Genomic DNA, 14,703 nt, shown 5'->3' on the forward strand with positions numbered 1-14,703 from the left:
ATGAGGGGAATGATCTATTTCAGTGATTTTTTTTTTTTTTTTTTTACAGATCTGGTTTGACAGTAATCTGTGTTAATATGTCTAGCCTTTAAATAGAAAGCTTTCAGAACAATTAATTGGCATTAGCTTGAGAAGAATATTGAAATCAGCAGAAGCAAAATACAATTTTCCTCCCCCTCTATCAGTTTGTAATATGACATGTGCCATCAGGAATACATAGGAACTATGGTGAAAAACAAATCAGACCCCAAATAAACAATCCCAAAGGTGAGAAACTCAGAATTCAGGTCAATTCTAGGGGACAAGATAACAGAGGAAACTAGCCAGGAACATTTTCATCCATTAAAGTCTAAAAGCATGGCAGGTAGAAACACATTGTTACTTCCAATTATAAACATCATTGCCTCCCTAAAGAAAATGCTAGCTAATAGGTACTATTTTTGCAAAAATAAAATTGGTCTAAATCAATTGGTAATAAGTAATAAGAGCAGTTTTATTACATTTTCCTATGTCTTTCTTTTCCTTTGCTCTTTATTTTGATATTCTCTGTCTTAAAAACTCACAATTATTCAAATATTCATTTCTAAGAAAAGTATTCATTTGTAAGTCATGGAACAATATGATCTCACAGATTTAAAGAAAGAAAACAAACAAAAAAAAAAGCAACTGGCTTCTCAGGTCAGTCATAACATCTAATATAACCCATATGTATTAGTCAGCTTTTTGTTGCTTTGACCAAAATACCTGACAAGAAGAACTGAGAGGAGGAAAAGTTTATTTTGAGGTCGTGGTTTTCAGAGATTTAGTCATAGGCAGGTGACTCCATTGCTCTGGGGCCAAGGTAAAGCAGAATATCATGGCAGATTGGCTTGGTGGAAGGGCAATATCTGTTCTTGGCATCCAGGAAGCGGAAATAGAAAGGGGAAAGGCCAGCAGGGAAGATGAACCCTTTCACGGCAGAATCCATCCTCAGTGGGTACTAAGGTGGTACCAATTCCCACCTCCTCCAGCCATGCCCTACAGTTAACATCCATTTAGCCCATCCAAACTAGAATGGACTGGTTAGGTGTAGCTCTCAGAACCCAGGCATTTCACCTTCCAACATTGCTGTATTAACACAGCAGGAGCTTTTGAGGGGCACCTCATATCAAAACCATAATGTCATATAACCATCATGCATATAAACTATAGTGTTGATATGATATTTTTTCATTGTTATCAAATCATAGTTGATAAAATCATGCTTTTAGTTTCTAGTGCAAGGAAGTTTAGAGTCTCTCTCTCCTACTGGTAAGGATTCCAGTTGGGGCCAGGAGGATGTTGGTGGAGTTAAAAATAATGGTGCTTGTTTCTGGGTAGACTGGTCATGCGATCAGTCTCTACATATCCTAAATGAAACACTGTGGATCCTTTTTCCATGAATGCAGCTACAACCCCTCAAATGTGTGGACTCTTTATTAACTCAGTGTTCATGCGTCTTTGTTCATACTTGTATGGAGATGATTGTGAATTCCTTAAAATGAGATATGAAGTCATCACCATTAGTATGTCATTTCCTTAATTACCTACCAATTCCTGAGTTAAAAGCTACACTCTTCTGCTGTTCCTATACCAACACTAATAATATAAAATCTTTTCATGAGGTACATTAATTGATCCAGGGATATAGTTTTATGAAAAGTGGAATTAATAAGCTCCTTTAGGACTGATCAAAATTTATAACTAGTAGCAGTCAAGAAAAAAACTAAGAAAGAATTAAATGAAGCTTTTGTATTTTCTTCATGTCTACATGCAAAAGACAATAAATCATATTATGATAGTAAATGCCTTAAAAATTGTTATTAAATTTGCTGTAGCCCAAAAACACATTATTTAAGGCTATACTTAGCTTAGTTAAGTGTTTAGTTTGAATTATAAGGGAAAAACTGTATATTATCTAGTGAGAAATATGCATTGACAATTATGTAAGTTTATTTTTAATATATATTATATGATATATATATATATATATATATATATATATATATAGTATATCATATGAACATATTGTGATGATTTTTCCTAACTTATAAAATAAACTTGATCATTTTTAGATAGAGTAGAGAAAGACTGTAAAATATAAGTCTAATTCTTCATTATATTTGCAGGGCTTTGGTAGTTCAAGTTAATGTGTTCTTTCTGGGTTAAATACTTTCAGGTAGCTGTACTGAGTCTAAAGGTCAACTGAACAGACCAGCATTTTGGTGAATTTTCTCCAAAGGCTATGCTCCTTAGTGGAAAGACCTTGTTCTTTGGATTAGAAAGGTCAGGATCAATTCCTGGCCCTAATGAGTGTGGCTTGCATATATTAATTACCATTTGAGACTGTTTCTTCATTGGTAACTGAAGAAATCTTGTATATTTATTGAGAGAATGAAATATGATAAAGTCTAATGAAACTGAAAGCATATGACAATTTGCCAAAAGCATTTAGTGGACAATTGATTTAACAGTATAATAAGTTTAATCTCATTTAAAAGTAAAATTAGCATTTACCAGATAGTAACGACAAGAACAGAATGTATGAGAGATTTAAAATTTTTAGATATATTCTGTTTTAAAATTGTGTTCAGACATACAGTCTATCTTATTTGATTTGTTTCCTCTGGGATCTTTTTGACCTCTTATACATGTTTTTGTGGCACCACTCAATTTTGTGTTTAATAATGATGATGCATATATTTAATGTTTATTATGTGTTAAGAATTAACTAGACATTTGGTATATTATTTAAGTGTTCACAGTCACAAGTTCCTGATATTTCCTACTCATTGAAACATTCATGTCATCTTTTGACTACTAATATTACCCATGTGTCTTAGTTTGCTCCTACTGCTGTAACAAAAACCACAGCTTAAACAGTAGACACATATTTCCAATAGCTCTAGATACTGAGAAGTCCAAGATCAAGGGGACTTTAGATTTGGTTCTTCATTGAACCCTGTGATTGACTTGCAGATGGCTACATTCTAATTGTGTCCTGAAAGGGTGGAGAGAGAGAGAGCGAGCATTGTTGTCCCTTGATGTTCTCATAGTATATTGATTCCATTTTGAAAGCTCCATCTTCATGACTTCATCTATACCTAAATACCTCTCAAAGGCCCCATGTCTAACAGTGACACATTGACAGTGTTGGCAATATTCAAAGTATGAATTTGAGAGTAGCACAAATATTCAGTCCATAACATTCTGCTCTTGGGCCCCCAAAATTCAAATCTTTGTCCCATGCAAAATATACTCATTCCATCTCACCAACCCTAAAGTCTTAACTCATTGCAGCATACACTCTAAAATCTAAGGTCCAAAGTCTCATTTATAAATACCACCTGAATCAGGTATGGATGAGACTGAAAGTTATATTTCATCCTGAGGCAATTTTGTTTCGAACCGTGATCCCTTGAAACCAAATAAGTTATGTGCTTCCAAAATATAAAGGTGAGATGGCCATATATATGATAGGCATTCCTATTCTAAAGGAGAGAAAAGGAATAAAGGTGTCATGGGTGGCAAGCAGGTAAAGCCAAGCAGGGCAAATACCACTGTATCCAAAATCTGAAGAGTAAACTTCTTTAGTTTGATAGCTGTGTGAGGATGCTTCTGAGTAGTTGGGATAGGGAAACATGGGACACAGCCCCAACAAAGGAGGAAAAGAAGTTATGGGTATGTTATAAAAAGAGAAATAATTTTTAATTTTATTGTTTGTTTCTCTCTCTGTGCAGAATTTACAGAATATCTATGATGTCCTCAAGTGGGTCTTCACTATTTTCCCTCAATTCTGCTTGGGTCAAGGACTGATAGAACTCTGTTATAACCAGATCAAATATGACCTGACCCACAACTTTGGCATTGATTCCTATGTGAGTCCCTTTGAGATGGACTTCCTGGGCTGGATCTTTGTGGTATTGGCCTCTCAGGGCACAATTCTTCTCCTCTTGAGGATCCTACTGCACTGGGACCTTCTGCAGTGGTCAAGGTGTGTTCTGAAGGGCTTTGCCTCTCATGGCAGTGACTTTTGAATAAAGAGAGGGAGAAAAAAATGTCCAGCCTGGAGGTTGCAAGATAAGAAAAGTGTCTGATCAGTATTATGCATGGTTATAATAAGTTAAGATATTATGTTTCTTTTTTTATTTTGATTCATGTTGAGTCACCAACACCAGAAAAAGGGAATTTCAAAAGATAAAGTGCCAACTGGTGAGATAATCATTCCAATTATTTAGTTGTCTCCGTGTATTTTCCACTTTGAAATTGCTCAATTTCCTTGTTACTTTGTAGTTCCTCAGGTGAATTTGGTTGATACCATAAAGTAATTTATTTTATGACTAAATGCCATTAACTCTTGGAAGCAGGAAAGTATGAAAATTCAGTAGAGATAACTGCATGGCCTTCACCCAATCTAGTTCCTTCTATTGCTGTGTTCTTATCTTTGTTAAGTTAGAATACAAGTCAGTGCCATGCACAGTTTAGATAGATGCATAGACATGTATTATAGTCTATATACATGCACAGAGACAAACACACATACGCATACACCCACTTTGCAAAGAAGTCTAGATTATTGTCAGATAATACATTTGAGATACATAGGGAAGAAATGTACTTTCTTGTGCAGGTCCTCAATGATGCATCTCCTCCTGCATGACCTGAATCCATTGACCTGCTCTTTCCCAGTGCTATTTCCCTCTGACTTCTACCTAAGGGAGAGATTCATTTTGGAGAAATTGTTAAGACCCTGTTACTGGAGAACCTATTAAAATTATAAAGGCTAACTAACATTATTAATATTTTATGGTGATTTTCATATACGTATGTTTTCCTTTTCAGTCATTTCATGATGCATTTTCTCACATATCCCATGTAAGCTGCTAACGTAGAGAACCATTTTGAATACAAGTTCCAAAGCTCTTTTGAATTTGGCCATAATCACTCTGGAATCTGCAGATTTATAAAAACTGACTCAATTTGAAGTAGAAATCTGAGAGCTGTACAAATACAGTTTGTGCTGTGATATCCTTTCACAGTACAGTCTGTTTTAAAACCTGTAATGTAGACCCCCCTTTGGCAGAATTTCAGCTGCTTCATCCTCCTATATTATCAAAAGATTTTTTTTAAAGAATATACCAGAATATACAAGAATATACAAAGAACTCAAAAAATTAGACAATAAGATAACAAATAACCCAATCAATAAATGGGCCAAGGACCTGAACAGACACTTCTCAGAGGAGGACATACAATCAATCAACAAGTACATGAAAAAATGCTCACCATCCTTAGCAGTCAGAGAAATGCAAATCAAAACTACCCTAAGATACCATCTCACTCCAGTAAGACTGGCAGCCATTAGGAAGTCAAACAACAATAAGTGCTGGAGAGATGCGGGGAAAAGGGCACTCTTGTTCATTGCTGGTGGGACTGCAAATTGGTGCAGCCAATTTGGAAAGCAGTATGGAGATTTCTTGGAAAGCTGGGAATGGAACCACCATTTGACCCAGCTATTCCCCTTCTCGGTCTATTCCCTAAAGCCCTAACAAGAGCATGCTACAGGGACACTGCTACATCGATGTTCATAGCAGCTCAATTCACGATAGCAAGACTGTGGAACCAGCCTAGATGCCCTTCAATAGATGAATGGATAAAAAAAATGTGGCATTTATACACTATGGAGTATTACTCTGCATTAAAAAATGACAAAATCATAGAATTTGGAGGGAAATGGATGGCATTAGAGCAGATTATGCTAAGTGAAGCTAGTCAATCTTTAAAAAACAAATACCAAATGACTCCTTTGATATAAGGGGTGTAAACAAGGACAGGGTAGGGACGAAGAGCTTGAGAAGAATATTTACAGTAAACAGGGATGAGAGGTGGGAGGGAAAGGGAGTGAGAAGGGAAATTGCATGGAAATGGAAGGCGATCCTCAGGGTTATACAAAATGTCATATAAGAGGAAAGGAGGGGTAAGTCAAGAGAATACAAATGGAAGAAATGATTTACAGTAGAAGGGGTAGAGAGAGAAAAGGGGAGGGGAGGGGAGGGGAGGGGAGGGGGGATAGTAGACAATAGGACAGACAGCAGAATACGTCAGACACTAGAAAGGCAATATGTCAATCAATGGAAGGGTAACTGATGTGATACAGCAATTTGTATACGGGGTAAAAGCGGGAGTTCATAATCCACTTGAATCAAACCGTGTAATATGATGTATTAAGAACTATGTAATGTTATGAACGACCAATAAAAAAAAAAAAAAAAAAAAAAAGAAAAGACATTCTGGGTTGGGGATACGGCCAGTGGTAGAGCACTTGCTTCACATGGTATGAGGCTCTGGGTTACACACACACACACACACACACACAAAAAAAAAAACCCTCTGGATTATGTTTATTTTGTAAAGTGTAAGTATTAGTTGAACCTTATTTTAGAATTTTTGTCTTTAATTGGGCCCAGTGACACACACCTGTAATCCCAGCAACTTGGGAGGCTGAGGCAAGTTCAAATCTAGCCTCAGCAACTGAGTGAGGCCTTAAGCAATGTAGTGAGACCCTGTGTCAAAATTTTTTTAAAAAAGAATTTTGTCTTTAATATTCACAGTAGATAGTCAATTTTGTTGTTTTATGTCTACATAAAGGTCACAGAGCAAAGAAATTTAATCTATTTAGATACCAGTTGCTTGATGCTCCTTTATAGATATCTGTCAAAATAGTTCAATGACTGTGAGATGCTGTCATTTTTGTCATTTAAATCCAGATCCAATGGGGTCACTAATTATTATTTAAAAGGTACAGTCCAAGGTTTTTAACAAGCACCTCTAACTCTGGTGCTCATGCCTGCTAAAGCTATCTGTGATCCTTCGCCATCACCACAGAGTTTGTTAATATGTTTGCCTCATATTACCTGCACCTGTCTGATTTCACATCCAACACCTCTTCCTGTCTCTGCTAAGCTCCCAAATACTTTGACCCATCTCAACATGTCTATAACATCTTTTTTTTTTAATCTACGGGGCACCTCTGTAGTATTTATATGTCAATTATCTCTGCTTAATTACAAGCATATAGGAAAATTATACATGCCATAGTTGAATCTTGGAAGAGAATAAGACCATGCGCTCTGAATAGGAACAGAATAGATTTGGCTTTCCCTATTCTGAGCAGTGCATCTGTCACTAGAACCTTGGTGCTAGATGTTGAATGTGGAGCCCACCTCACTGCTGTCATTGTCTAATACACCCTGGCTCCATTCCGAAACCCCTGGTTGTCTGCTAAGAATTCAGGTCTCGGTTAGCATTCAGCTGTAGCCCAACATCATCCAGGTTGGGTGAGTTTGGGGATTTCTTTCCTGCTTTCTCTCTCTCTCTTTTTTTTTTTTTTTTTTTCTGGAGCTGGGGTGTGCTCTCTGTGTCCTTTGTGCTGGCTGAGTTAGAATAGCCATGTGGTCCAGATACTAGGTATGCTGGGGCATCTGCAAATTTCTGCTATATCTAGTGTCCATCTGGATCTTTCTTCTTTGATAAAGATACCATTTATTGTGATTTTCAGTTGGAAGATGTCTAACGGTCACATTGCTGAGTGCAGTTGAATGAATTAGGATTGTGGATTGTTGGAAGGGGGCCCAACAAGAAGTAATCTTCGTCACTTTTTCTCCAGCCACCAGAATTAGTTGTGAAGATTAAACAGTTGTGCACATCTGTGTCCCTTCCTGGTACCCTGAGATAAGTAACTCTGGGTTGAGACCCGGGAGGTATCTGTAAAGTACCACAGGTTGTGTGGAGATCATCTGGAGACAGGATGGCATAATGATGGCCTGATCCATTAGAGTAGGAAAAGGCCTTTGAAGGGCAAAGCCCAGGTGAAAGATCAAGAAACAGAACTTCATCTGGGACGGGGAAATGACATTCAAGCAGGAAAGGTATAATTTTGTGGATTTTTAGAAATTGTACACACCCATGTAACCCCCTCTTAGATTAATTGAATATATTTAACACCTTTGATGCTCCTTCCTCATCAATAATTGCCTTCTGGGTAACTGATTTTCTTATTTTTATATGCATTGATTCATTTTTCATTCTTTGGAATGTTATATAAATGATGTAATATACACTCCTGAATGTCTAGCTATCAATCATCAAAGATAAGTGTGAAATATATTTTTGCCAAAAGGTGATTTCAGGTCTGGGAAAAAAATACAGAAAAAAAGAGTTAAGATAACTTAGGACTGGCAGTGGATATTTTCATTGAGTTTTAATAGCTTCTTATTTTAAAATAGTTTGAGAATTGCAAGGTTGGAAAATTAAGCTCCTATTACCTTTCACCCATTTTCCTCCATAACAACATGATAACATATTCCATAAAAATATTGCACTGTGAAAAGCAGGAAATTAGTGTTAGTATAATATTGACTTGGTGGTCTGTACCTATTTAATCATTAAAATATAGGCATATTACAGTTTACAGGGGAAATTGAAATTTACTTGAAAGTTAAAATGCATCAGATTGAAAACCATAAAGAAAAGAGAGCAGCTTAGATTTAGAGAGAAATGGTTAGAATTGATAATTAAATTTGTATTCATCTGGAAAATACTTATTGAATACTTTTTGCAAGATGTTGTATGATGTGCTAGCAATACAATCCTTATATGCAATCCAACTTAAACTATAAACTTATAATATTTGGATGTTTTAATAATTTATTTTATTAAATGAGCTATTTCCTATAAAAGTTGATATAGTTTGATAGCATTTTTTGCATTTAGTAAGGTCTGGATTTACTTTATTATTCATAAAATTAAAAACTATTTCTAGTTGAGTATCAATCTATTTCAGTATCTTTTAGTAGCATGTATATTTCCTTCAAATTAAGGAATGAAATTAACTCTTGCTGGGAATCAGTAAGCAGGATGTCAAGATTAAGGTGTTTTGGTTGAAGGTGATATAGATATATGAAGGTGTTTTCTCTTGTTTTCATAATCTCTCTTATAGAATATCCCAGTATAATTTCCTAAGTATGAATTGACTCTGACTTTATCTTTCCAGGGGTCATTCTTCTCTCCAAGGCACAGTCAAGTCTTCCAAGGATATAGATGTTGAAAAGGAACAAATGAGGGTGCTTGAAGGAAGGACCAGTGGAGACATCCTTGTGTTAAACAGCCTCAGTAAAAGTTATGGAAGCTTTTTAAAGAAGACTATGGCTGTGCAAGATATTAGTTTAGGCATATCAAGAGGAGAGGTAGCAAAGCTTCTCTTTTTATCCTTTTCTGTTGTGAACCTGTATAATTCTAACTGCTGATCTGTTTGTGATGTTCTCAGAATAGCTGAAATCATGGCTATATTCAACCTTTACATTTCAGGAATTTTCACAATCATAGGAGAAAAACCAAAAAGAGGATCCATTGGCTCTTTCCATAGTGAAATCACTGTTGATTGATAACATTTGTTTTATTTCATAATTTTTTAAATTTTATGTTACTCAGTAGTTTTCAGTATGGTTTGGACTATGGTATGTCTTTTTAAAAAATTAGCTGTAGATAGACACAGTACCTTTAATTTATTTATCATTATGTGGTACTGAGAATCGAACCCAGTGCCTCACACATTTAGGCAAGCCCTGTACCACTGAGCTCCACCCCCAGCTCTGGGATATCATTTTATTAAGTGAAAGTATATTATAGTTAATAAAAGAAACTGCTTTTTACTCTCATTTTGACTTCAATACTTTTTAAGTGTACAGTTAAGCCCAACTAATAAAATGCTACTCTGGAAACCCAAAGAATATTTTTCATACACCATTGCAAGAGCTGGGAATTTTTTTCATGGCTATGGCATTAATTCTAGGAGAAATCTTTAATCAGAACTGACAGAAGCCATATAAATTGTCCCTGATTTGTACTTAATGCATAAAGGGAAATCAATTCTGGAAATGATTACCTTTAATTAACTGTTAAAAATAAAAGAGCACCTTGCATGCATATTGTTCCAAGCTCCTGAGAATTTCAAAGTAGGCTATATTGTTATCTGATTGGCACCCATTCCCTGCCTTTGAGAGGAGAATAGACATTTCAGATATGAGTATTCTGAGGGGGAAAAAGGCAAAGAGAACAGCCTAAAGCATTCTGGGAAAGACTATGATTTCTGGTAGAAAAGGAAAAATGGTAAGGATGTGTTTACTTATAGCTGTTCTTTCTACTGCTTTAAGACTGCAGTCTAACCTATTTTATTTGAACATTTTTCACCCTTGTTTTGAAATTAATTAAAATCAATATTAATTTGCTGCTACTGCTCTATGGTAGGTTTAAGCTAAGGAGTAAGTGAAAAACTTGAAAATATTCATAAGAATGATGATTTATGTATCTGATATGAGATGCCATATAAATTTGACTTTTGTGTTAGTCAACTTTTTGGTACTGCAATAAAACAGGGGAGATAATAAACTTATAAGAGAGGGTATATTTATTTGGGCTCACAGTTCCATAGGTTTCAGTGTGTGACTCATTGGCTCCTAACTTTGGGCTTGTGTTGGCTTATTACATCATGGCAGGAGCTCATAGAGGAGAAAGATCATTCAACTCATGGCCAAGTGCAAAAGAAGAAGGAATAGAAGGGAACAGGGTCCAAATATCCCCTTCAAGGGCACACCCTCAATGACCTGACACTATCCACTAGGCCCTACCTCCTAACAGACTGCACCTATTCCCAGTAGCACCAAGGACTAGAGACCAAACCTTCAACATGGAGGCTTTTGGAGACATTCAAGTTGCGAATTATTATAAGTTTTATATGCTAAGCTTTTATGAGCATCACAGTTTAGTCACTCAGATGGGAAGTAATTTGTAAAAGCCTTCAGAAAATAGAAATGACTGAGATATGAACCTGTCCCTTTAGGAATAACTAACTGGATAGGAAACCAAAGATCAGAAACACAGTATTACACTACAGCATAAGCTTTGTCCCAAGGCAGGATAGGATTAGAAGATGTATGAGTGGTACTGTCTATAGTGCTTTATATCTTAAAGAATGTGCAAGGAAAGTAGAAGGACAGTTGCAGGGGGAGAGCTTTATTTCAAAGGTAGCTTTATGGCTAAGCCTTAAAACAGAGATACCATCTGGTTGGCCTGGTGGTGGTATGCCTTGGAGCAGCCAGCTATGGCCTGACTGACATCAATGACATGGGACAGGCCTGGACTGAGATAAAACCATATTTCAGATATGGGTAATTGGGAGAAATATGGTAATTAAAGCAGGTGGCAATTCAGACAGTGGCATTTAGAGGACTGATGTAGAGTACTGTGATAGCTGGGTGTGGCATGCTGACAGAAATCCATAAGCAGTCACTTTCTAAGATCCCAGAAGCCAGGAAGCCAGTATATGAAAATAGATAGAATCACCTATTCATTCAAAAACTGTCTGGGAAGGAGATGGGCAAGAATCATATTCTCAGGCGCCATGTTGAATTCTCAAGCAGAGTATATACCTGGAAGCACAAGACTACATCTAGAAAAAAGAACCAGGAGGCCAATTTTTACATGGAATATATGATAGGATTGGACCAAGAAATAAGTTGATGTGTGTTAAGAGCATAAAACTAAGGGTCATCTTCTGAGTGTCAGGATTTGCATTGAGCTAGGAACGAATTTGTAACCTCTTCAGTACTCTTCAAGGAAGGTATACAGCTACAAGCAATATACATATGGAGAGTCAAAAATGAAATTTTTTAGAAAAAGCATTTTGGAATATACAGAAATGAATATCAAGAGCATAATTATTTCTACAAAGATATGACTTTCAAAGACCGTCATCTCTGCATAATTTGGGATAGTTAGCATTTACTTCTCATTCTTTTAAGTTTTCCATATATGAATTTACTTGTCTATAAGTGAATGCTATAGTTTTTATACTACTTAAATGCTGTGATGATCTTGAAAGTATTGTGTAAACCATAAAATGCTTTACAATGTGTGATTCTTTAAAATGTACAAATATCACATATCAATAATGTCAATTCAAAGTTGACTCAAAGAAAATGCATAATGTCATTATCATTATTTTTAACCTATTTTATTGAACTACATTTTTTTCCTTAGTGCTTTGGACTCTTAGGAGTGAATGGAGCTGGGAAGAGCACTACATTCAAAGTTTTGAATGGTGAAATTCCTCCAAGTTCAGGACATGCTGTTGTTAGGACTCCCATGGGGTAAGATCAAGATTTAATTATTTTGCTGTGCTGCCTAAGCAGGTAATAATCAAGCCCAGAGAAACCCCACATTCTTTCTGCCCTGTGGAATAAAGTTTGAAAGCACAATTTTCCTCCAAATTTATCTTCAAATCACCACTTCTCCAAAAGGGTAAGGGTGTCCATAATGTGAATGGAGCTCAAACCTGATAGCCAGAGCAAAGGGTCAGGGAGGTATTGTCACAAAGCAGCTGAGGGCAGACATCTCTGAGAGGCACCAGATTGCAGTTGAGATATCTGTATGTAACTCAGGTGAGCAGAAAATAGCCAAGGGTTGATTCTTCTTGCTTCTATGGATAAATCTTTCAATGTCCCCACCACCTCATTCTGTAATTCCTTCTGAACTGTGTGCTCAATTTGGAGCTTTTCCTCTGAGACCTGGGGACTTTGCTCCTCTTTCTGCCTGTATGTGGTGGCAGCATGTCCTCCTCTTTCCTGAGCTATAATCAGGACTAACATTTGTGGTTTTCTCTCTTCTACAAAGGGAGATTACCTGCTCCCCACTTTTTTGGGGCTGGATTTGCTACTTGATTCCTGTTCTAAATTTGACTTAATAGGAAACTTGGTTCAATATCAGACTAAACTCTTAATACTTTTAGCTTCACAGCTGTTTTCTAGTTATTCCTTCTCCACAAGCCACCCATGTGCACCCCCTGTGCATGTCCCCATATCCTAGTCTGTTCTCAATACTGTGCTGCAAGGCCCCAGGCATAGATCTTTTTATTTTCCTAGTATAGCAAACTCACTGTAATTTAATGATACATTTCAATTTCTATCAAATTATGAAATGAAAGACCTGTTTTCTGTGCATTCTCTGAAGGTCATTATATGACTATCCACCAAGTTATCATGAAGTTATTTGATTTCATAGGGTGTGCTGGGGATCAGAGAATCATTTCTACATAGATTTGGAGAAAATGTGCTTTCGATTTTTAACTTTTTTATGGCTTCAGATATAGTAATTGAATTAAAAAAAAAGGTTCAGAAATGTAATCATCCATCAATTAGCTACTTCTTCAAATCAACAAATATTCATTGTCTGCCTGTGTTGTGTCAGGGGAATGAAAATTTTTCCCTAAAATCCATTACTGATATTTGCGTATCTCCTGTCAGTTTAATTTAAAGAACCATACAACTAATTTTATACGTTTTCTCTGTGTCTGCTTGTGTGTGTATAAGTGTGGTTGTTTATGTGGAAAGACATATACATGCTTCCAATTCAGATAAGATTTAAAAGATTGTTTCATTTCACTTATACATTTTATAGTCTTCTTCTATAACTATGATTATAAGTTTAAGTTTTTCAAATTGATGGGCATGAAATCTCCCTTTTATTTGCACTTCATTGATTCTGTCTGAACTCGAGTACCTTTCCCATATATATTTGTTACATACCTTTCCTTTCTGTCATTTGCAATTATATCCCTCAACCTTTTGTGTGTATTGTAACTTTTTTGTTACTTAAAAATAAAGGAATTTATTACATACTCTGCTGAAATATAATCTTTTGTATGTTTTCCCTGATTTTTTTTTCTTTCTTCCTTCCTTCCTTCCTTCCTTCCTTCCTTCCTTCCTTCCTTCCTTCCTTCCTTTCCTTTCCTTTCCTTTCCTTTCCTTTCCTTTCCTTTCCTTTTCTTTTCTTTTTTTTTTTAAACATGGATTGAACTCAGGGTCACTTAACCACTGAGCACATCTCCAGAACATTTTATGTTTTTTATTTTGAGATAGGGTTTCACTAAGTTGCTTAGGGCCTAACTAAGTTGCTGAGGCTGGCTTTGAACTCAAATTCCTCCTGCCTCAGCCTCCTAAGCTGCTGGAATTACAGGTGTGCCTTACCATGCCTGACATGTTTTGCATGTTTTAAATATTTCTTTATAGTGGTACCTTGTGTTTTAATTTTTGCTTAAAAGGTACATATATAAATTCTCTGTTTCAGTTTAGTCCATTTGTTTTCTTTTCTGTGTTATTTATTGCTCTTGAATATTAAGAAATTCTTCCCTTTTTGAGGTCATAAGACTTTTCTCCATATTTTATTTTCCAAAGATTTTTTTTCTTATACTCATGTGTTTATAGTATAGTTGAAATATGTATTTCTAATATAGTAGAAATATAATTTGATTTTTCCCTATATAATTGGTATCTAAAATGTTTTCTCAAAAACATATCCTTGTCCACCAATTGGAAGCAGTTCTATTGTGTACCAAAATCTGATATTTAATACTTGGCTTCAAGTTCTTTCGTTTTATGAAGCATCCTACTGTAGGGGAGGAACAGATCTCTGCTCTTTTCTTCCTTAGTTCTTACATGGGTTCTTTGAGTACAGGAACCATATCAATACAAGGAAGATCAACAAGAGAAAAGAAGACAAGTTTTATTAATTTTGTGTGTTCTTAGGGATCTTCAGAAAAGTGAGAAGTCTAAAGAAATGGCCAAGAAAATG

At 35.9% G+C, this 14,703-nt stretch overlaps 1 protein-coding gene across 1 annotated transcript in view; it reads left to right on the forward strand.

Annotated features, from left to right (window-relative positions):
- The window catches only part of Abca13 (ATP binding cassette subfamily A member 13), a 441,561-nt gene that overhangs the window by 342,473 nt on the left and 84,385 nt on the right, over nt 1–14,703 (forward strand). Inside the window, exons 54-56 of the mRNA XM_077796801.1 lie at nt 3,759–4,012; nt 9,071–9,263; nt 12,115–12,224. Of these exons, the coding sequence (XP_077652927.1) occupies nt 3,759–4,012; nt 9,071–9,263; nt 12,115–12,224 (557 nt within the window). The remainder of the gene's footprint in view (nt 1–3,758; nt 4,013–9,070; nt 9,264–12,114; nt 12,225–14,703) is intronic.

This window comes from Urocitellus parryii, chromosome 3 (genome assembly GCF_045843805.1).
Source record: "Urocitellus parryii isolate mUroPar1 chromosome 3, mUroPar1.hap1, whole genome shotgun sequence".
NCBI lineage: Eukaryota > Metazoa > Chordata > Mammalia > Rodentia > Sciuridae > Urocitellus > Urocitellus parryii.